Raw genomic sequence first — 23,253 nt, 5'->3', positions numbered from 1 at the left:
TTCATGAGCTTAATAAATTGAGTATCAAACAAAAAAAAAAATGATTGTGGGTTTTCCTTTCCATGCAAAAAAACCTTTGGATATAAAAGATTCAATCAGTAAAAACCTAGATAGAAGATGGTCTGACTTTATATTATCTATTCTTGGGTGACACATCATCCCAAAACTTCCTTCCTATCTCAAAACAATCCTTATCATCTCACAGTGTATTGTCTGGGCCTGGCCTAGCTGAGTGGCTTTCCTCACTGTTCTCTCCCAGGCTGTAGGTAAGGTGTGGTCTAAGGTTGCTGCCCCCCCCCCCTTTTTTTTGGTACTGGGAATTGAATCTAAGGGTGCTTTGCCACTGAGCTACATCCCTGGCTTTTATTTATTTAGTTAGCTACTTAGTTATTTAGTTTTTATTTCGAGACAGGTTTTTCCCTAAGTTGCTTAGGGCCTCACTAACTTGCTGAGGCTGGCTTCAAATTTGTGGTCCTCCTGCCTCAGTCTCTTGAGTCACTGGAATTACAGGCATGGTCCACCATGCCTAGCCAGTTACTGTCATCTTGAACTCAGTGGGAAGGAGCCCCTGCCACGCTCAGGCCTGTGGTCATTGGCAGGGTTTAGTACCTGGCAGGTTACTGGCTGAGGGCCTCAGTTTCTCCACTGGCTCTTTCTTGGCAGGGGGCCGCCTTCTGCTCCTTGTCATGTGAACCCCTCCAAAAGCAGCTCATGTCACAGCAGCTGGCTTCATCAGGTGGATGAGCCAAAATAAAAATGAAAAACAAAGTTATAGTCTTTGTAATGTAAGTTCAGAGGGGACGTACATCACTTTTGTGATATTCTATTGTGAGAAGAAAGTCACTGGGTCCAGCCTGCACTCAGGGGCAGGTGATTATACAAGGGAATCCAGAGGTAGGTGTCAGTGGGAGCCACTCTAGAAGCTGTTTAAGGCACTGGCTCTAAAACAATACACTGAAGGCCCTATAGATGAAACCAACTAGTCTATCTCTGAAAACAATAAATCACCAAATATTTATTGAGCATCTATGTGCCAGACACTGTGGTAAGATTCTGGGATACATGACAGATGAGACAGAGTTCCTGCCTATAAGGACTACGAGGAGCTCATGCTGAATGAGGAAGTTCAACATCTTAAGAGGAATTAACCACTCTCTACTCTCTTCCTTTTCTGACACCTTTCACTATATTCTTCAAATATTCATTTAGTTCTCTGGCTACTGTGAAACAATGATGTCCTTGAGGGAAGATACGAACAGTTGTAACTGATCATGTTCTTCACATGATCTGACACACATGAAGCCTCCAAAAATGTAACACTTCAAAACTAAAAAAGGCAGGCATGGTTGATTATCTATAAGTCACTTACACCTTAGTATAAATTAATAGTCCTAATCTTCTGAGAAATAATCATTGATAGGGGAAGAAGTGCTTGGGAGCTAGATAGAAGTGATGCTAAGGGGACTCTGCAAAGTGAAAGCTCACAGTGTTACAGGAAATTAGGCAACTCTAGTGTTGTCAAGGCATGACTTAACTGCTCCCTTCCTTCCTTCTTTTCCTCCCTACCACCAACTTTCAAGCAATGAGGAGGTTCTACTGTAGCTCCAGGTCTTTTCTCCTCTGGGCTTTACATGTTCTTTAACACAGGCAGCAATGATATGCCATAATTTTGACACTGACATAACTTTATTTCTCTCTCACATAATTGCATGAATGTGAACTCTCTATAATTACTGTGTTTAATTAGAAAATGAAGAGATGCAACTAATGAGGACAGGTGATAAAAACAACTGTGAACATTTCTTTTCAAATTTACTTTTAGCATAAAATTCACTCTGATTAAGCTCTAGTGAACCACAGAGTTTTGTTTTGTTTTTTTTTTTTTTCTTAGAAATGTCACCAGTGCTCATTGAAATGAATATATTACCAGAATGATTCATATCTGGGCAAGAGTTAGAATTTTTTTAAAAAATCAATTTACCTATGACTTAAGCTTAATTGATGTTTTTTGGTCAGTTGGATTTGGAAAGGTAAATTATGGGTCACACAGTTAATGCTGAATACAGTTTTTGAGAGGAGAAGGGGAGGGAAAGGGGAAGAATCGGGGCATGAAGTCAATCAAATTATGCTATATGCATGCGTGACAGTACAGTCCAATGTCATATCTAACCATAATGCACCAATTGAAAAATAAGTAGAAGACAGACCAATGACTAGAAGAAGGTGAGCAGGGGATGTATTAGGGATTGAAATGGAGAAAGCTATTTTATATATTTATGAATATGTCAAAATGAACCCCACTATTGACTATAGCAGTATAACTATAATGCACTAAAGAAAGTCTTCATACACTGACAAAATCTCACAACAAGCATCCATTGCTTAGATAGAAAAAAAAAAAAAAGTTTAAATCTGCAACTTACTCTTCCTGGAAATCTTACCTGAAAGTCAACCTGAAAGACAGAGACCTAGGGACTCTGCCTTTCTTGCCCCACCAAATCTGCAAGGCAAGCAGGGAGGGAAACAAGCTGGCATTTCAAACCACAGTGTCTTCCAAGAAGGGTGGGTCTAGAAAGCATGGCCCCTGAGCTCTGCAGATCTTTGTGTGTGTGTGGTACAGATAGGTCTTGAGGCTTTGCCACAGTTGGAAACCAAAGAGATGCATTGCCGTACTAACAAAATACTAGTAAGAGTAAACTAAGATGGGGAGGCAGAGAAGGAAGGTGGAACCAGTAGGTTGGTTCCACGGTTCCAGCGAGCAGCACAGTGAGTAAAACAAGGTTTACAAGGTTTTCGCATCATTGTGACTAGAGAGCAGCCTCCGGTATGCCATTCAATACTTCCGTGCCCAGTGAGACCAGGCATTATTGAGGACCACAGGAAAGGCCCACTGTTTAGTCTTGGTGGGTGTGACATGGAAAGAAGCAGCTTGTGTGGGACCAAAAGGTGATCAGTAAACTGAACTAATTTCCTTGTTAGGATGATTGAGGGTGTTGGTAAATGCAAAGCTTAGATCAGGGTCCTGGCATAAGGAATATAAAGAAATTTGAGGAATATAAAGGTATTATATGCTTGTTAAATTGGTAAATATAGTGCATACACAGCCACCAAACTGGGCCCAGCTAACCTTTCTAGTAGAGGAAATGAAGTCACCAGACTAAGCAGCAGTGGTGTTTTTCACAAATGGAAGCTAAATTCAACTATTGTGCTGAGGCCCAAGACTGAAATCCTATTAACGATATTGAGTTTTGTGCTTTACTACCAAGTTACATCCCAAGTTCTTTTTATTTTTTTGAGACAGAATCTAAGTTGCTGAGGCTCATCTTGAACTTGCAGTCCCCTGCCTTAGCCTCATGAGTTGCTGGGCTGACAGGAACGTACTACTATGCCTGGCTCATTTTTTTTTGATTCTGAGAACCTATTAAAAATGCCTACAAGGGGCTGGGGAGATAGCTCAGTCGGTAGAGTGCTTGCTTTGTAAGCACAAGGCCCTGGGTTCGATCACCAGCACCCAAAAAAAAAAAAAAAAAATGCCTATAACTTAGTATAAATCCAGTGAAAAATGGTTCAATGAATAAATGAATGCATAAATGTTGAATTTTTAAAGACATGCATTTGTTTTAAAAAATTGTGGCGCTTTCAAAGGATACAGATTATTTTAATCACAGTATCATGGTGGTTCTTAATTTTCATTTTTTTTCCTAGATCTGAAGGTATTCTTGTAGTCCTGGGAGTACTAGCTGGCTAACCTTGCACTAATACTGCCCAACCCACTGGTAAATGTTTGTAAGGTCACAAATCAGAAAGTGGATAGTTTAGAACGAACTTATTTCTACCAGTAGGCAAAGAACTAGGTATGTATATCTCTGTCTTTTTTGTTGTTGTTGTTCATTGCAACTTTATTAAAAACAGGTAAAAACTAGAAATAAACCAATATCCATCAATAACAAAGTGGAATGAAAGGAAGGGAGGGGGGATGAGAAGAGGAAAGACAGTAGAATTAATCAAGTATAACGTTCCTATACTCACATATGAATACATGGCCAATGTAACTCCACATCATGTACAACAACAAGAGTGGGGTTCTAATTGGAATGGGTTGCACTTCCAGTATGTATAACATGTCAAAATTCATCCTACTGTCATGTATATTTAAAAACAACAAATAAAATACAAAATTAATTAACAATCTATAGTACATGCATACAATAAATACTCTGCAATAAAAACAAATGGAATCCTGATACATGCATGTACATAGATGGATTCAAATATGTACATGTGTCTATTCTGAACAAAAGAAGTTATGCATACATATATTTATATATTTTTTACATCAAGGTTTGTAACAAAAGAAAACAATCAATTAAAACAATGGTTGTTTCATGGAAAATTAGGGCAAGGTTTTACTCAAAAGGATAGAAGGGAAATTTGGGGGTTTTGGTTTAGTTTCATATCTTCCTGGATTTTAAGATTACATACATGTATGAATTAATTAATATGTGCACGCAGCAAATGTGCACTTATGATTTTTATACTTCATTTTATGTATTTATTACTCAAAAGAAACAGTAAGCAAATATTGAAAAAAATATTTATGCTGAAGTATTTAGCATGACGTACACTAATTAATTAAATAATGAATAGAGAATTAGACGCGTGGTAGGTTTCTGAAAAAGTGAACAAGGAAATGGTAATTATTGATCCAGATAGAGTCTATGAACATTTCCTCTTTTTTTCAGACTTTTTAACCGCAATATGTTGAATATAAATATACAGTAAATTCATACCAAGAAAAGTGTGGATCAATAATGCTAGGCCCAAATTAAAATGTAGGTAGATGGCAACAGAATTTAGGACATAAATAACCCCTTCTATTATCAAAAGTACTTTATAATAATATTGGAGGGTAGGGCAGAAACACTGTTACATTTAAAGGTATACATTTGTCTTTTATTCTTTAGGTTGTGCATAAAACTACTTTAATCAGAATAGTTAAAAAGGACCAGTTTCATCAGTTAAATTCTACAAATTTAATTTTATGTACTAAATACATTTTTCTTAGGCTTCAAATGAAATTCTATCCAGATGATTTGGTTCTTGTTTCCATGCACACATATTTTTTTTTATTATTTGTTTAGAAATAAATGCTTAAAATTTGAGGATTAATTCATTTCTAAATAAATGTATTATTCCTCTGTCTTAGTGTAGAATGAGTGGCTGTATAGTTTAGGAGCACTAAAGCTGACTACTAGCTTAGAGAAGATAAAAATGCTAACTCAAGGACAATTGATATTTAATATCTAATACAAAATGGACCTTTATTAACATTATATATTTCTGAGTTTATTAATTAGTGAGTGGTTCTTTGGATAATAATGTAACCTAACATTGTCATCTTTACAACTACAAAGAGTAGATTAAGTGATTTTTAGCTTTCTATATTAATTACAGCAAGAAAGTGTTAGATTTTAAGTGGAATTTTATTAGTATAAGTCTATTTTAGAGTAGCTTCTATTTTTTATTTCATCATTGATTTCTAATTTCATTCCATTATGATCTGAAAGAATGCAAGGTATTATCTCTATAGCATCTTCTCCCAACACAGCAGCTAAAGTGGTCTCATAAAACAAATCAGATCACGATCTGCCTCTGCTCCAAACCTTTATATGAGTCTGCATCCAATTAGGAAGACAGAATCTCCTCTGAGTATTTCAGGGGGAATAGATTACAGGATTTGGTTACAAAGATTAGTAACCGAAGGAAGCCACAACCACCCTCAGCTGTAGGAATAAAAGGGAAACTGGTGTTACACCAAACCTACAATCCAAGTCATGAGAGTAGCTCCTGATGGGACCAAGCTGCTGGACCCAGCTTCTCAGCTGCTGCTACTACCGCTGCTAGAGCAGCTGCTCTGTGGGAAAGGCAGCCAGGACCTGGTCCAAAAAGAGGAAGGCCTGTCCTTCCTCCCATCTTGCACTTCCTGCAGGTACCTCTCATTGGCAGAGCCCAACAGGAAGTCATCATCAAGGGAGTCTGGGAATTGTAGTTTGCAGGTCCCCTGCCGCAGCATTAAGGGGAGAGTACAGGAGAGTGCATGAGGTTGACAGAGAACAGCCCCTGTCCAGAGCAGCATCTCACAGGAGTTCACAGTCTCGAGACTTCTGAAGAATAGGAAAGCATCCCCTCACTCAACGCTCACAGCCTTCCCCTCTGAGACCCTTTACCACCTGTCCCCAGGCACACACTGCACCCACACTGGCTTCTTTGTTGCTCTTCTTCCTAGGAGTCTAACGCTTGCCATTTCCTGTACCTGGAATGATCTTACCCCAGACACCACAACTCACTCTTTCTGCCCCATCACACCTTTATTTAAATGACACCTTTTCAATGATGCCCCCCTGAAAACCAGAACTGAAACAGTATCCAAATCTCCATCTCTCCTAGTGTCTTATTTTTCATCAATGATGTATCCCTTTCTAATATACTGGACATTCTCTTCATTGTTGTATTATATCAATATATTTTTTCTGTATTTTATGTTATATATTTACCACATATATAACATGTATATTATTATATAAATGTGTGTATTTAGTTATCTATATTCCCCCACTGAAACACAGGATCCACAGGGGCTGGAATTTTGTCCATTTCATCTACTAAAAACTCCTTGATGTTTGATAAAATAACTGTTGATAGTCAACAATTAACATATTGTATACTTAAAATTTGTAAAAGAGTAAATGTTAAGGGTTCCTAGCACAATTATAAGTAGATAATTGCAGAATTAATAAAATAAAAGCAATCCTTAATAGATGTGTTTATTATGAAATTTGGGGGGTGTATTGTTTTGTTGTTTTGTTTTTGTTTTTGTTTTTGTTACCAGGGTTTGAAACCAGGGAAATTTAATCAGTGAGCCACATCCCCATCCCTTTTTATTTTTTATTTTGAGACAGAGTCTCACTGAGTAGCTTAGGTCCTCACTAAGTTGCTGAGGCTGGCTTTGAAATTGCAATCCTCCTGCCTCAGCCTTCCGAGCTGCTGGTGAGATTTTTTAAAATTATAGGTACTTAAGAGCATGGATAAGGAAGAGAAGCTAATAAGGCTCACACCTTCTCAATTGTGCAGCTCCCCTAAGCCCACTAAGGTAATTGGGGTGTCACTCATTGGTGAGAGTATTTTTTTTGCCAGATCTGGGTTCAATCTCCAGCACACACACACCCACAAACACACACACAGTCACTAAGACTAGGAAGGTGTCCCTTGTATGTACTCCAAATGTTCCCTGTAATTATCTTATCCCAGACACTCTATTGTAATTATCTGCTGTGTCTCTGCCTCCTGCACTACAACTCTACAACCGTAAGATCCATGTGATACCAAGGGACTGGTGCCTCTCTGAGCAACGGCATACATCAAGGACCTAGCAGTACTGTCATGCAGGCCTGTGAAGCTCAATCTGTACTTGTGGTCGAATTTTTCTGTCAAACCAGAATACATATAAATATCTCTGGACATCACTTCTTTCCCTGGTGTTCTGGAAAGGCAGAAGGGTCAACAGCTATGAGAAAACATAAAGAGGCAGGAGGTAATTAAGTATGGAAGCAAAGGAATCAATGATCAATAGTAAGAAAGGGCAGGCAAAATCATGATGGCTATGAAAAACATTTTCATCCTTTTTATTAAAAGTATTTATATTGCCCAAGAAGCATTCCATTGCTAAAGTATTTTAACAGCTTAATATTAGAGATTAGCAAACAAATCTTGAAAAAATGGTTAAGTTTTGAAATCAAAATCATCATAGAAAAGCAATGGGTCTCAATAGATAACAGATTTTACAGTGCTATTCTCAAGGGACATGGGGAGTGGATGTTAGGGCTACCAAGGCTCATTAACAAAAGGTTTTTTTCCTAATTTACTAACAATCTTTAAGATAAAAGAGTCCACAGTATGTGCTTCTGTGGACAGTAGAAATATAATCGCCAAAAATCAGTCTTGTGCAGTTTTTCTCTTGGAGGTTTTCCAATAGATACCTATAAAATATGTGTCATCTTTTATGTAGAGATTGTTGCTAGATATTAGACTTAAAATAGATCTGTTTATTTGGTAACCATTGAGGAGCTGAAAAAAACCTTATCACACACATTCTTGAGCACCAAATTTATCATAAATAGCTTTGACTTGGCTTATAACCTCAGTGGTTAGAGGCACTCAAAATGTCCCATCTCATCTTGACCTAAGGAGTACTACTGCTTACCGCCTGCATGGGTGTTACCCGAGAAAAGCACCCAGGAGAGAATTTGGAAGGACAGGCCTCCTCAGCTTGCCTATCTCCAGGATGAGCATCCTGTTTTGTTTGTGGTGGCCTGCTGGGATATTCAGTGTTGGCTATCTGTTTAATTAGAAATTCAATTTGACCAATGACAATTTCAGATGTATTATAAGTAACAGGAATTCAGTTCATCAGAAAGCTGTCTTTTTAGTCCAGTCTTACCGCATCATTTTGCAAAATACCTCCCAACCAGAAAATAATTTCAACCTGCTGCCTGAAGTGTACATTTATTTGTTCACTGGTGCAAGGAGAAAACTGAGCTAAATCAAGTGAGATACATGCACGCATTCCTGAAAGGATAATTTTAGAACAGGTTTCAAAGCTGACTCTGATTCAAAAATGCCCCTGCTACTTAGACCCACATGGAGATGCTACCAGCCTCACAAAATGTCATTGAATAATTGAGTTTTGCTAACAGTGGAAGTGATTACAGCTGCAGTGGCTTCCTTGCTGGGAGAGGCAGGAGGAGGAGGAGGGGACAGTTTATTAGAAATAACTTTAGGGAGAGTACAATAAAAGCTGACATGCAAAATCCACAGCTACTGATTGCAAATCTGGCAAGGCTGCAGGCCATTCTCATTGCAGGCAGGGCACCTCAGGGCCCGGTAGGACTCCTTAAATCTGTTGGCCAGCATCGAGAACTTGCTGCCGTGGCACAGAGAGCAGGTGGCACTGCCAGAACCTCGGCAGCGAGAACAGTTGTCCTCGGGAAGTTCCCCTTCCTGCAAGAGACAGGCCAGGGTTTAGTTATAGCAGCAGTTCAAGTTTACTATTCACATGAAAGTCTTGGCAAAGGCTGGGACAAAATTAGAGAAAACTAATTCCCACACATGCCAGTGATGGCCAGAACACAGAATAACCCAGCAATTTTATCAGAGAGGATTTATCTGGTGAAAGTGGCTAAGACAGCATCCTCTGCCCCCAGGACTGGCATTCTGAGACGTCACGTTCTTCATCGCACCTGTTAACATCTGACATGTTATTTTTGTAAACTCCATAAGGGCAAAGACTTTATTTTCCTTGTAATAGGCCTGGTAGGTGCCAGGTAGTCTAAGAGCTTTCTGTGTATCAGTCCATCTAACCCTCGTAACATCCCAGTGAGATAACATGAGTGTTACAACAGGAAAAGGAGATACTGAGAAGTTAATTAGCAATGGTCACACACAATCTGAAAGAAGATGGAGGCACATTTTTATCCCAGGGGACAAAGTACCAGAGTTCCATCTGCTAGTGACCATGTATATAGACCCTCATTGTAGTCTAATAGGAGATACTCAAGAAAGATCATTTCATGTGACTGAGAGACTGAGTGGGTGAATCAGTGTTACCAGCTTTCAAAATTTCAATTCTTGTAATATTTTATTGTCTTTGAGAACTGTGTAAGGCTGGGTGATTAAGAGTTCTGTGCTCAGGAGTCAATAGGCTAGGACTGAGGCTATTGTGTGATAGCAGCTGTACAACTTGGACAGTTCTCTTAGTCTTTCTTAATCTATTTCTCTACCAGTGAAATGGGAATGGGAAAGCCTGAGTAGCTGGGATACTAAATTAGAGAATATGTGTAAATGCTTTATTCTTTGTCATTCCATAGATTCCTCATAAAAGTCAGTTCCCTCCTAAGTCCTGCCAACAAGTCTCCAGTCCTTGACTCTCCCTGTAAAGAAAATACACCTGCGCTATTATCTTGCTCTTCCCCTAAGATATCTCAAGGAAACTGGTCATTTCACTCTTATTTCTTGTGAATCTCCCAAGAAATAAGAGGTGATATCAGATTGATACCTAGTGAACCCCATAATAAGTCCTGCCCATTTCACCTTCAAACATCTTCTCAAATCCATCCCTTTTTCTCCATCCCAGAACTGCAATCCCAGCCCAGATGCCCACCCACTCTGGCCTGAATTCACATGGACCCCTGCCTCTCTCCCTCTGCCGCCCTGGTAGGGATGTTCTCCCCACTGAAGTCTATCTCACTAAGTTTCCTACAGTCATGATCCTCACCCACTCACACCTGCAGAGCAGGAGCCCTGCCCACTGCCATCTGCACTGCCCCTGGCAGCAGGTCCCCCACTGGGCTGAGGGCTCCCACTAACCAGCCAGCAAGCACCGAGGACAGCGCCTTCTCACCACGACTTCAAGGACAATGCCCATCACACTCTTCGTTATTCACAGATTGGTGCCAAATAAACAAACACAACAACAATGTCTGGAGAACACTTCCAGTTCTAAACTCTAGGAACAGGACCACTGCTCCATGGGGCAGCTCCAGATCCACAACCCGACACAGCTTTCTTTATAACCTGAGAATAAAAATAATTTCTGAAAAGGGAGACAGAAGTTTTGAAAATACCTCCATCATGTTGCAGTGTGCCTAGGAAGATATTAAATTTTATTTACTCTAGGTTTAGCATAGGGAAGAGGTTGCCCAACTCATATTATGTCTGTGTACTCTTGTTATATTTGATTGACATGGTAAGTGAAATAAAGCAATCCCAAAATAACAAAAGTCAAATGGTCTCTCTGATATGTGGATTCCTATTCACAATAGGCAGGGGTGGGGGCTGCGGTTCACAGGATTAGATAGGGGAAATGGGAAGGGAGGGGAGTGGGAATAGGAAAGACAGTAGAATGAATCGGACATAACTTTCCTATGTTCGAATACGAATACATGACCAGGATAACCCCACATCAAGTACAACCACAAGAATGGGAAGTTAGACTCCATGTATGTATACGTCAAAATGCATTCTACTGTCATGTATATCTAAAAAGAACAAATTTTAATTTTTTAAAAATATTTGATTATTGCCATATTCTAACATATTAACAATGAATACGTTTCTTTTCTTCCTTTAAAGTATTCAAAATAAACATATTTGCATGTACATCAATAGATAGGTAGATGATAGATATTTGGTACTGAAAATTGAGCATAGGTCTTCATGCAGGCTAGGCAAGTGCTCTACCACTGACCTACATCCCAACTCCTGTGTACTTATTTATTTATTTATTTTTAGACAGGATCTTACTCAGTTGCTGAGGCTGGCCTTCCTTGAAATTCTCCTGCCTCAGCATTCTGAGTCTCTGGGATTATATACTTGTACCACAGGAACATGCTCTTTTTAACCATTTAATTAATTCAACAGGTATTTAATGAGACCTATTCTATATAAAACATATGAAATACACAACTTTTTCTTACATTCTCAGTATGTTTTAAAAATTCTTCTCAGAAAATATTTAGCATGAGGATACAGAACATAACTGCACAGTGTGGGTTAGGTCCTAAACACTGCAGACCCACTCAGCCTACCTCTCATTCAAAAGCTATATAGCCTTGAGGATGGCAACCAGCATCTCCAGAGCCTACGCAGCCTAACATTGGCAGAGAGCTGGGCCCAGTCTAGACTTGACTACTGGCTCTAATTATCTCTGGCAAGTTACTTAACCTCTCTGAGCCTCAGTTTTCCCTGCTGCCAACAGACTCTTGGTAATACCTGCTACACAGGCTTCTTGAGAATGAAATGGACTATTGCACAAAAAGCATTGGGCCTCATACTTGACTATTGAGCCCTGAATAAATAGCAGCTGGTATTATTGTTATTATTAGAATTTCTTTATCATCAACATCATTATTATTATCTCAAAGGTGAGATCACATAAAGAAACTCAGATGATTTATATTCTAAAATCCACTGAGCCCAAAGCCAGATTTTTCCCTTGTACATTTTACTGTGTCTCGATTCAATTATTCTTCTGCTTTTCTTTCCTAGTTGATGTCGAGGTTCAAGCGTGGCCTGCCTTTCAGCCTGGCCCTGCTCTTTCATCAGGCTCTCACTGCGTCCTGGTTCCATATAACAGAACAAAGAGTCTCTTGGTCAGAAGAGGTTCCTTGATGTTCTTTGACCCTCTCTTTTAGAATAAAACTTGTCTGGGCATTTATTGCATGAGGGATTGGGCAAACAAATAGCAATTTCAAGCAGAGTTTAAAGGACAGACAAGTGAAGTATAACCTTTCGCAGCAACCGGCTGCTGAATGGTCCTGCCCTAGTTTACAGCACTACAGCTAAAGAACACACATCCTTCCAAATTGGATTTAAAGGTAATTGTCATATCAGGCCTGCTGTTGCTTTCCCATTCAGGCCCACAACGTGACCTGCATTTTACCATTTCTAGCCCTCTTCCAAAAATAGGTGCTTTTACAGGTTGCAATATGGTAGGAGAAATAATGTAAAGTTTTTTAATTGGGAGGGTAGTGCGTCAGATTACGACTTTCAGTCATCTGCCTGCTACAGTGCTAAATTCTTAACAGTTCTGCACAGAAGACAAGAAGAGGCAATGACAGAGTATTCCTCACCAGCTGGCACTTTGGTTCCAAATTTCAATATTCTTTGCACAAACATTTAACTAATATTTTCTGAGCATCTATTATATGTTAGGCATTACTTTTTTTGACACTGAAACTACTATATTACACCCAACATAAACATGGCCTCTGCCCTCATGGAAGCTAAATCCTAGTGGGTAAGAGTAAAAGTTAACCAAATAAGAACACAAAGAAAAGATTTCAACTGTGAAGAGGGGTGGAGGGTACCCCAACAGATTCATCTTGGAGGAATTTATCCTCATGAAAGCCAGAGAATATCCCTCTGAGGGGATGATGCTTCCACCATGATCTCAGGGGCTGCAGGCAAGGGGGCAGGGAACCTGAGGAACATTCTAGGCAGAGGGGATTTGCCTCTGGTAGGAAAGAGCAAAGAACATATGAGGGACGAATATGTGAGCAGTATGTTGGGGAGGAGAGCCTGAGGCGAGGGGTGTTAGAGATGGGGCTGAAGAGATCAGCAATGGCCAGGTCATTCAGAGTTTTCTAGAATAAGGAAGGAGTCTTGGTTTTATACCACACAATGAGAGGACATTGAAAGTCTTGACAGGTAGTATGATTATGAAGCAGGTGACAGGTGACAGAATCAGATTTTCATTTCAAAAATACATAATTGAATGTGAGATCAGGTTGGAAAGAGACATGAGTAGATGTGAACAGAACCTTAGGAATCTTTCTCTGGAGTCCAGGTAGCTTGTGCTCAAGAGGAGGGAAGGGAGATGGAAAAGCAGGAGAGAAGAAAGTGGGTGCTAGAGGAGTTGTAGAGAGGTAGGTGGATTTGCAAGGTAAGAGAATGGAGGTCACCGGGGACCTTTGGCACCTTGGCCTAAGGCCATCACTTGAATCCTAGTTTCTACCTTCTTATTCTCATCACCTAAACCTTCTCAGAGTGGGATATTCATCACTCAGATTCCCTCGCCCATTTTTCCAGGTCCACTCATAGGAGGTGACAGGGAGTCCTACAGAATGCTTCAAATTTCAAGAAATGAAACCTAAGAACAAATTCATTTACCTGCTACCCAAGATTTTACTCTCTTAACTTAGAGTCATCAAAATTGACTCCCCACCCAAACCTCTCACTGTGGATTAAAGAACATTTCCCTCTTCCCCCTCATCTGAACATGTCTCAAGGGATATGGAGGGAAAACATTACCACTACTTATATCTGCATTTTATCTAAAACTAGGCCAAGAAATTAATCTTTAATAATGTTCTTAATGACATTTTTATACTAATGTTTTTGGTTGTTTGAGACAGGGTCCAAGATGCTGAGGCTGGCCTTGAACTTGTGATCCTCCTGCTTCGGCCTCCTGAGTAGCTGGGATCACAGGTGAGCACCATCCCCAGCTTATAATTTTTAATAAATTGGTTGACACTACACTCTCACTAGGTCAGGCAGTCCCTAGACAAGTGTGGTACCTGAGAGACCCTGGAGTATGTCCAACATGCAATGCTGTTGACAGTAGTGTCCCTGCTGTCATTTGTTCATTTTCATCATATTGCAATATATTGCTATTTACTTGTGCCTGGGTTCATGGATTTACATATAATATTGCTTAGTATTGACTAAACTAATCTTCAACATGGACTCTTCTTATACAATGTCTTCGAGAAGACAGGATTGAGGATAACAGCACTAAGAGAAGCACAAGTGAACCCATGAGAAGAAGAAAGAGCTGGCTTTTCTTGAACATTTAAAACTAGTCGTCCATAAGCCACGTTGCACAGTGAAACCAAGACATATCTCAAAAGAAGTATGCCAAAAAATTTAAAATTATGAATATTTGAAATATGGACTAATATGTGTTCTCTGTTCTATGATTATTGCTAACAACATACCATTAAAATATAATAAATATTAAAATGTCTTCACATCTTTAATATTTAGACATTTTAGATATTTGTATTTGAAAGTTTTGACTTAAACAGTACACAATCAAAACGATTTGAGAGCATTGCTGCAGGGTCAGCCCAGAGTGGGACAGTCTGACCCTCTGACACACCTGTGAGTACTGATTATGGGGGAATGTGCTTTCCATCTCAGGCAAAGGCCCATCATTCTGGTCCCTGTCTCCATATATTTCTTCTTTGCTCATCAGAGACTCTTCCTCAGCCAGTTCTTCTTTCTGGAGGATTTTCCTCATGAAATCCCTCTTGTCCATTGGGGTTCGGATGATCTTCAGGTTATTTGTGTAGATGATTATCTTTCCAAAATCTATAATAGGTGGGGGCTAGAGAAATGGAGAAGAAACATAAAATCTTTGTCACTTGTAGCCAAATACAGGGTTGCAGAAGCTGTCCAACACCCCAGGAAATAGGAGAGAAGGAATTTCCACCATTCGAGTATTGTAAACCCATCAGGCCTGAAGCCATAGTTCATTCCATGGCTTGTTTACTTTCTCTTAAAGCTATGAAAACCAACCTCTTCTTTCTTGTTGATGGTAACTATCAGAGGTGAACTACTCAGTGTCAGACTCTGGAGAGCTTCTGCACACCACAGTCGTCACTGCAGAGCTGGGCACAGTGGGTGCTTAATAAATACAGAGGAATACTTTTTTTGTTCTATGTAAATATCTCTCCACTTTTTTCTATGCATAGGCAATATCAGCAAATACCATTTATTGAGCACTATTTGTGTGCTTAGTGTCATGCAAGCATTTTACCAATAACCTTACCCACCCCCAACATCCCTATGAAGAAGATACTATGGTTTCCACATTTTACAGGTGAGGAAACTGAGTCTCAGTGGGGTTAAGTACCTCTCCAAGGTGGCAGTTACTCAGGTACCATGCCTGGGATTCAAATCCAAGTCTGTCCTACTACAGCCCACCTCCTTAACACCTGCCCTGCCCTCTTCACAAGCAGTCCCCTTTCCCAACTGTAGGTACTCAGTTGTAACCTGTTTTTTGATAATCCATAGGAAAATCTTTTTATATCACTATATAAGCTTCTAGAGCATAATTATCAATAACTATGTTCACTTACATGGCTTTATCTGGTATTAGTTAACAATTTGCTCAGAAATTAATTAGGGCAATACCATAATTTACTAAAGAAGCCTGGGGGCTGGGGGTATAGCTCATGTGTAGAACACTTTCCTAGCACATGCAAGGCTCTGGATTCAATATCCAGCAGAGGAGGAGGAGGAAGAGAAAAAAGAGAGGAGCAGGAAGTAGTTTGGGAAGTAACTGTTAAGGAATTCCTCGGTATATCCAAAGTTAGGACAGCTTGAAGGGAAACAGCATTGAATCCCAATTCTATCGTCCACCTATTGTGAGATACAGGGGAGTCATGTACATCTTGGAATTCTGGTTTACTTATTTGCAAATTGGCTGACATGCAGCTGGTAGGCACCACCACAGACAAGCTAGTTATTAAAATACAGAAATACTTTCACACTGGGTGGTAAACATGTACTTTCCTGAGACTAATGAGTGCCCTCCTGTTACCCAGCCTCCCTTCAGAAGCCTTCAACATCCCAAAACCCAGTGGGCAAGAGTTTATTCTTAGAACCCCAAGTCCTGGGACCCTCCCCAACTCTGCTGGCTTCCATGCTGGTTAGGTGTGTCCTAATTGTTAAATTTATTCTGATTCCTGAGGCAAATGGTAATAACTTCTGTGGATGAGAGGTGATATAAAAAACATAAAACAGGTTTTGCAAAAGCTGGAGGTAATATGCTAATGGTGGGCTTTGTCGTTTTGCTATCTTGAGAAGTATTCTCCAGTAGTGCATGCACACTCATGCTACATCTCTAAATGCCTCCAGTAAGTATTTCCCCCACTTGCAGAACTACATAAACCAAACCTACTTAGATGCTACAGTTGAGCAGTTTCATAATTAAAGCCTTCGTGTATTCAGTCAAAACCCAACTTGAGCTAGACTTTAGTTTCAGGTTCCCTTTCTTGAAGCAGTGTGGAGTTTTATGCAGTTGCCTACCTGGCCCTGTTTCCTCTCCCTCTCTTCAAGGGATCATGTAGCAGCTTCCTATTCCTGTAGTCTTATGCACACTGGACTCCTATTTCACACTCTGGACTATCGGTTTCCGAACATCTGAAGATAAGGATGGTAGAGCTTTGGAAGGTTCTGTTTTCTACTCCCAGTGATAGCCAAAGAGGCTCAGTTACAAGGAGCCTTTTCACATCTAGAGCTGGTTATTTTTTTTTTTCTTCTTTTCCTTTTTGAAGGCAAAACTCTGAATATGTTAAGAGAATGGGAGATCATCCACTCCAACCCCAGCCTCTATGCTGGATAGTCAATATTTTTTAATGTACGCCAAAGATGGAGGATCCCAAATCACCTTGAAGGTGTGGTTAAGTTTCTGTCATCCTGATAGCCAAATTCTTCCCTGTGTCTAAGGAAACTCTCTGGTGTAACCAAAGTTCACATCATCTGGTTACTCCCAGTTGCCCCTGAGAAGCAGCCACTTGTATATTAGAGGGTCAGGATGGGGTCAGAAATTTTTCAGTTCCTTTCATAGCATCCAGAATGGCCACCTGTGTGGTTAAACATTTGTAAAATACTCCAAAGGGGGGGGGGGGAGCCCTTGCTTCATTATTATTAGTAGTAGTGGTATTGTTATCATTATTGTGGTACATTACCATTTTAACCATTGCTAAGTGTCTTAGAGTTCAGTGGCATTAGCACATTCACATTGTTGTGCAACTATCACCACCATCTATCTGTCTGCAGAACTTTTTCTTCTTTCCAAACTGAAATTCTGAATCCATCAAACAATAACTCTTTCTCTGCTACCTCTAAGGATCTGGAGACCACCATTCTTATTTCAATCTCTGTAAATTTTACTATTCTCAGTTCATCATGTAAGTGGAACCGTACAGTACTTGTCTCCCTGTGACTAACTCACTTCACTTAGTTTAATGTCTTTAAGATTCATCCATGTTGCAGTGTGTCAAATTTTCCTATCTTTTTAAGGTAAAATAGTATTGCATCGGTATGTATGTACCATTCATCAGTTTATTCATTCATCAGCCTGTGGACATTGAGGTTGTTTCCACCTTTAGCAGCTGTGAATCGCTATGAACATTGGGGTACAAATGTCTGTTCGGGTTCAAAGACTTTTGAATCACTGCCCTTAACCATACCCGATATGATCTCCTAGCCAGTATTTACTAGTATTACTAATATTTTACAATTTGATTTGCTATTGAAAAATCATGATGTCCTAGCTCTTGTTTCCTTGTTTGGCATAAATTGACAAACTTTTTCAGTGGGAGACACCGTACAAAACCATCACGGCCCCTCCAATCCAGAGTCTGGCTAAGATTGGAAATGGCACTTGATCAGGCAACAAAGGATAGAAAGATAATGAACCAAAACAGGAGTCCTCTAGAGTACTATTTTAACTGACTAAGCTGTGTGGCCACGGAGACTCATCTATCTAGTGTTGTAAATCCATGTCAAATCCTAAATGTCAAATTTCACACATGACTTACAAAGCAGCCCAAAATTATCTACCATGGCCTTGTATGAGATTTGGATGAAGTATGACTTTGTAAATACTAAACCTACAAATAAAGTATAGTTTAAGATAAATACTGAGTACCTAGAACATATTAAATGATAGCTGCCATTATTGTTGTTGGTGGTGGTATTGTTGTTGTTGTTATGTAATGATCTTGTTCTTAAAAAAGAAGATACCATAAGGCAAAAAGAATGAGAAGAAAGAAGATCTGGATTCTTATTCTGACTCATGGCCTAGGGACCTGTAATACTGAGTGAATCCCTCATCAACTTGGCACTCAACTTTTCTCATCTGCAAAGTGGGATTGACCATGCCTTTCTCTCCAAGATTATGTTAAAGACCCAATGTGATAGACAGAGATAATATGTGATAGCATTTAGCAACACCTACATTACTCTACTAACATAAACGTTGAAAAAAAGCCTGGTATTATCTTTGGTAATTGTGGACATGCCTATAATTATACTGTATCAATACCAGCAGGCCCAGCACATTTGTCTACAGTAGATGTAGTGTCTATTCCCTAAGTAAACTAATAATACAAAAATTATTAGAGAGTAATTATCTGAATTTCACACTTTAGAGATGAGAACATATCCTGGTGTGCCATTTATCAATAAACTGGACACATTATTTTTAATCATGAAAAGAAAAAAAGGCAGGCTGGGGCTGTAGCTCAGTGGTGGAGCATTTGCCTTGCCTGTATGAGGCACTGGGTTCGATCCTCAGCACCACATAAAAACAAGTAAAATAAAGGTATTGTGTCCATCTACAACTAAAACTACCTTTAAAAAGAAAAAAAAAAAAAAGAAGAAAGCATTCATGGTCCCACTTGGCACAAGCATATACACATCTACAAATTTTGGTATCAGCAAGTATTTTCCAGGTTATTCTGGCCTAAACGAAAATCATGTATGGGCTTTTGATTATACATGGTACAAGAGAAGATAATTGAAATTCACAGATAAAATGCATGCTTCAATTGAACTATTAGCTCAAACTTCTCCCCAGGTCATGTCTCCTCAGGCTGATTTGCTTTTCACCATCTCTTCCCAGGATTCCAACTAACCAGAGTCCATGCTAATGAGCAATGGAAAGGCAATAAATAAATAAACGACAAACCCTTAAAAAGCAGGCAGTAGGAAGGTGACAGCAGGAAAACAAGACGGATAAACCATAGCTGAGTCATCGGCTATAGTAAAATGGGCACCTTCAAACCCTCGGCTCTTTCAGGAAACAAAACGACCCACTGCTGCATAATTTTCTAAAATGGCAGTCTGGCAACCTGAAAAGAGCTGCACCTCTATTTAATTTACACACCAAGAAAACTCAGCCAAAGACCCAATTACAAGGTATTACCCTGAATGGATTTGAACGCTATTTATGCTCATTGCACTTTCCAAGGAGGAGTCAACAAGCATGTTATCTTTGTCCCAGAAATATTATTCTAATAACAGCTTCCCATTTGGTGCACCTATGGCTCTGGCTGGCAGCTGAGTGAGAGCAAGAAACAAATCTGAAGCATTTAGTTGTTTCTCCAGACACATTGCAGGAAGCCCTACCCTTAAAGCTTATAACCACGCACAATACCAACCTTATGGTCATTCGCCTTGTAATCATTGAACAGAGGCTGGCTGCCTGCCAAAGTGTAGGCATCGCCCTCTCTGAATACACTGATCCTCTGAGCGGTCAGCTTAGGGCAGTACAGCGGGGGCTTGGGGACTTCCCCAGACCCATAAACGCCATCCATTGGCTCAAGGGACTCCTGGAGAAAACTGTGAGGGTATTCTTCCTTTGGTGATTCTAATTCCTGCCCATCCTCAAAGACCTGCTTCAACACTCGACCACTGTAAGAGGAGGAGATTTTAAATCGTACTTTCCGGGGTTTGTCGTCACTCTTCTGATTCAGCTTCTTCTCAGGGTCCTCCATTAGCAGAAAATTCACCCTGTGGTTTCCAGGCTTCCAGGCAGCCAGTAAAAGTTGGGCTCTAAGGAAAAGGCATTTTATTTTCTCTCCTCTTGCATATGATTAATTCAAGTCGGCGCTAGGGTATGCTCAGTTTACAGCAACTGACACCCATACATTAACTATTGATGGACCCTCATGAAAAGGCAGGTGATCGTGGGCTTATAGAATGGACGGAATATAAGACAAGACTGGCTCCCCTCCTAATCCAAAGCTCACCCATAGCTTCACCCAACCCTGACTTTTCTTAACCTGAGGATGAATACATTTATTAGACTAAACAAGTGCCAATTCAATAAGAATCAGACATTTAATCAATTAGCGATTATCTTGTTACCAACAACTACAATCCAGTGAACACTTACTAAGTGTGGGGAGTTGTCACATGTATTATCTTACTTCATCCTCTCAAGAACCCCACAAAGAATTGTCTCTGTTTTGCAGAGAGAAAAGGGAGGCTTCAAGCTCTTTCCTCATTTGTCTACTTTTATTACAGCTAAGTAAGGAACAGACTAGACACTCAAACTCAGATCTGACTCCAAAACCCATGACCAGTACACCAGACCAAAAGTTTTCAAATTGAGTTCCTGGGGACCTGGATAAAATGGAGTTTCTTACTGGCCATTGCTTAGAATAGGAGGGGGCCAAGAGTCCTATATTCAGGGTCTTCCACCCCAGCATGAACCAAAGAAGCTCCTCTTTCATATGTATTGTATACGTTATGTTTCATTTTCAAGCACAGAACTAATCTCCCCTGCAATTTGGACCCAGTAAGTACCAAACACTATGAGGTGGTCAGTGGAATGAATGTCAGAGAAATACGAGATGTGGGTCCTGAGAACAGTCCTACAATCCAGTTTAGGAAACAGACCTAACATATGTGAAATAATAACCGCAAGCTTAGGGCGCAAACTGTCCACTGCTGGAATCTCATAACAGCTGTTTTGGGAAGGAAGCAGTCTCTAAGGAGACAAGGATGGAAGAAGGCTTGTAAAGGAAAGTGCTCTCAGGTTGGATCTAAAAGGATGTGTTGTCTCTGAAGAGCTGGATGATGGAGTAAAATCTTTCTCTCTACTTTGCTGACAGTCTCACTTAGTTGCCCAAAATGACTTCTCTCCAACTCCTATAACCATTCCTGTGGTTTCCATCCCCACTGCCTTCTTCTACCAGCCTGGCCCTAAATAAAATCCTACCGAGTAGTCACTGCATAATGAGTTCTAATTCTTTCATGCAACAAAGTTCCTCAAAATCTCCCTTCCTCTCCAGTGTCATCTTCATCATTCTTCCAAGTGCTTCCTGGAATTGTGGTCCAGGCACATCAACAAATTCACCCATGTCACAGAACCTTGAATCTCTTGCCTCTTACTCAGAACCTTGTCTCTTGATTTGTGGATAAAATGTCTGTTCCTCCTTCAAGTCACATCCTGAATGTCACTGCTTCTGGGAAGCCTTTCCACTGCTCTCCAGGAAATGTGCCATGGAATTGTGGGCCTAACATATTAAAGTGCTTCTCACTTTCCTTATCAATCTTGTGTTTCCTCCCATCCAACCATGACCACCTTAGAGTCAGAACATCTATATCATCTCTCTATGACCAGTGTTCAGCAAAGTGCCCAGTGCAGACTAGACCTCAGTTAACAATTACAGAATGAATCAATTCAGGCGAGAGAAGCCAAATAAATAAGACTTTTGGAACAAGAATTGGGCATATTGGTGGAAAATAATGAACAGGTAGAATCAGAAGGTTGTTAAGAAAAACATCTACCTTTCTGCTAAGGACAGGTATCATAGTTATAAAGTCCCTGTGTGACCAAGAAATAGGTGGGGAAGACAAAACTAGGGAAACAACATTAAAAAAAGAAGAAGAAGAAGAAAAAAGAAAGGAAAAAAGAGAGCTATGTTCTTCCTGACATGGAAGACACATTCCTCTAGCTGTCCATTGATGTGGAACTGGCCCAGATGTGCCATGAATGGATTATTGGAGGCCAGGATCTTGATCCCCAAGTCTTCAGAGGAGCCAGGTGGGGCCCAGGACTACATCAGCCTCATGCATTTATGCCAGTGTATACAGCAACATCATTCATTTCTATGTGCGCCATGCAATGAAAAAGACTCAGCATGTCCACTAGAAAAATATTTTTCCATCTGTCACAGGGAACAGTTATTTAAAAATGAACAACAGTTTGTTTTATCTAGAGGAGCCAGTGAGCTGACTTTCATAGCTAACTGTCAAATAAACATGTCCAATTGTCCCCAAAATGAACACCATCAGCAAAGGTAGCCTTCCAGAAGAGTGGACTCAACCAGAACAAAACATGCAGATGAGTTTTCCTAGTAACATTGGTTAAGCACTTTTTCATGCCTCTTCCCATATTCACAGATTTTCAGTGAGCCAAACCAGTCATGAGAAGTTTTGAAATAGCCACGCTTGCTTGATAATTTTCAAATGGTAGTGCTTTCAGAATAGTCACAGTTCATACACTTCCAGAAGGAGGCTAAATTGATAAATTGAAAGCAATTTTGGCAGTATTATCGAAAACCTTAAAAATGTTCATATCCTTGAGTTTTGCAAAGAAAGAAAATAACTCCCTGTATCAGAAGAAATCATGTCAAAATGCTAATATCAGTTGCCTCGGGTAGAAGATGCTGAGTGCTTTTTTTCTTTTCCAGTTTTATTATATTTTACTTGTCATGATAAGCTCATCTTACTTTGATAATCAGGAGGAAAATAAATTTTAAAAATCCATTTCTTTCAACTCAATAATTTTTCCTAAGGAAATAATTTTTAAAGGAGAAAAATATTTATCTAAAAGTATATTCTCCAGGTTATTATTTATACTGGGAAAAAACTTGAAAACAACTTAAAGGTCCAACGGTAGGAATTCCATAACATGAAAGACTAAGTAGCTCTTCTTAAAAGATTTACAAAAAGTTTGAAGTAATATGTTTATGGTACAAATTAAGTAGCAAAAGTATAACAGAGTTTTATGTTCTGTAATATAGAACTCACTATATAAAGAGGAAAAAAGTAAATACATTAGAAAACAGTCAAATGTTACTGGTTTTCTCTGAAAAGGAAATTGGGATGACT

The 23,253-nt window shown here is 39.7% G+C and overlaps 1 protein-coding gene across 1 annotated transcript in view; it reads right to left on the bottom strand.

Moving 5' to 3' along the window:
• Positions 1-7,810: 7,810 nt before the first annotated feature.
• GRXCR2 (glutaredoxin and cysteine rich domain containing 2) overlaps positions 7,811-23,253 on the bottom strand; it is a 39,274-nt gene continuing 23,831 nt past the window's right edge. Inside the window, exons 2-4 of the mRNA XM_079145478.1 lie at positions 19,791-20,184; positions 14,717-14,944; positions 7,811-9,057 (exon numbers count right to left, since the gene is read on the bottom strand). Of these exons, the coding sequence (XP_079001604.1) occupies positions 8,875-9,057; positions 14,717-14,944; positions 19,791-20,126 (747 nt within the window). The 5' untranslated portion in view covers positions 20,127-20,184 and the 3' untranslated portion in view covers positions 7,811-8,874. The remainder of the gene's footprint in view (positions 9,058-14,716; positions 14,945-19,790; positions 20,185-23,253) is intronic.

The sequence above is a fragment of the Sciurus vulgaris genome (genome assembly GCF_902686455.1).
Source record: "Sciurus vulgaris genome assembly, chromosome: 6".
Classification (NCBI taxonomy): Eukaryota; Metazoa; Chordata; class Mammalia; order Rodentia; family Sciuridae; genus Sciurus; species Sciurus vulgaris.
Note: the sequence above shows the minus strand (reverse complement) of the source record. Positions and strands in the feature narration are given on the sequence as shown.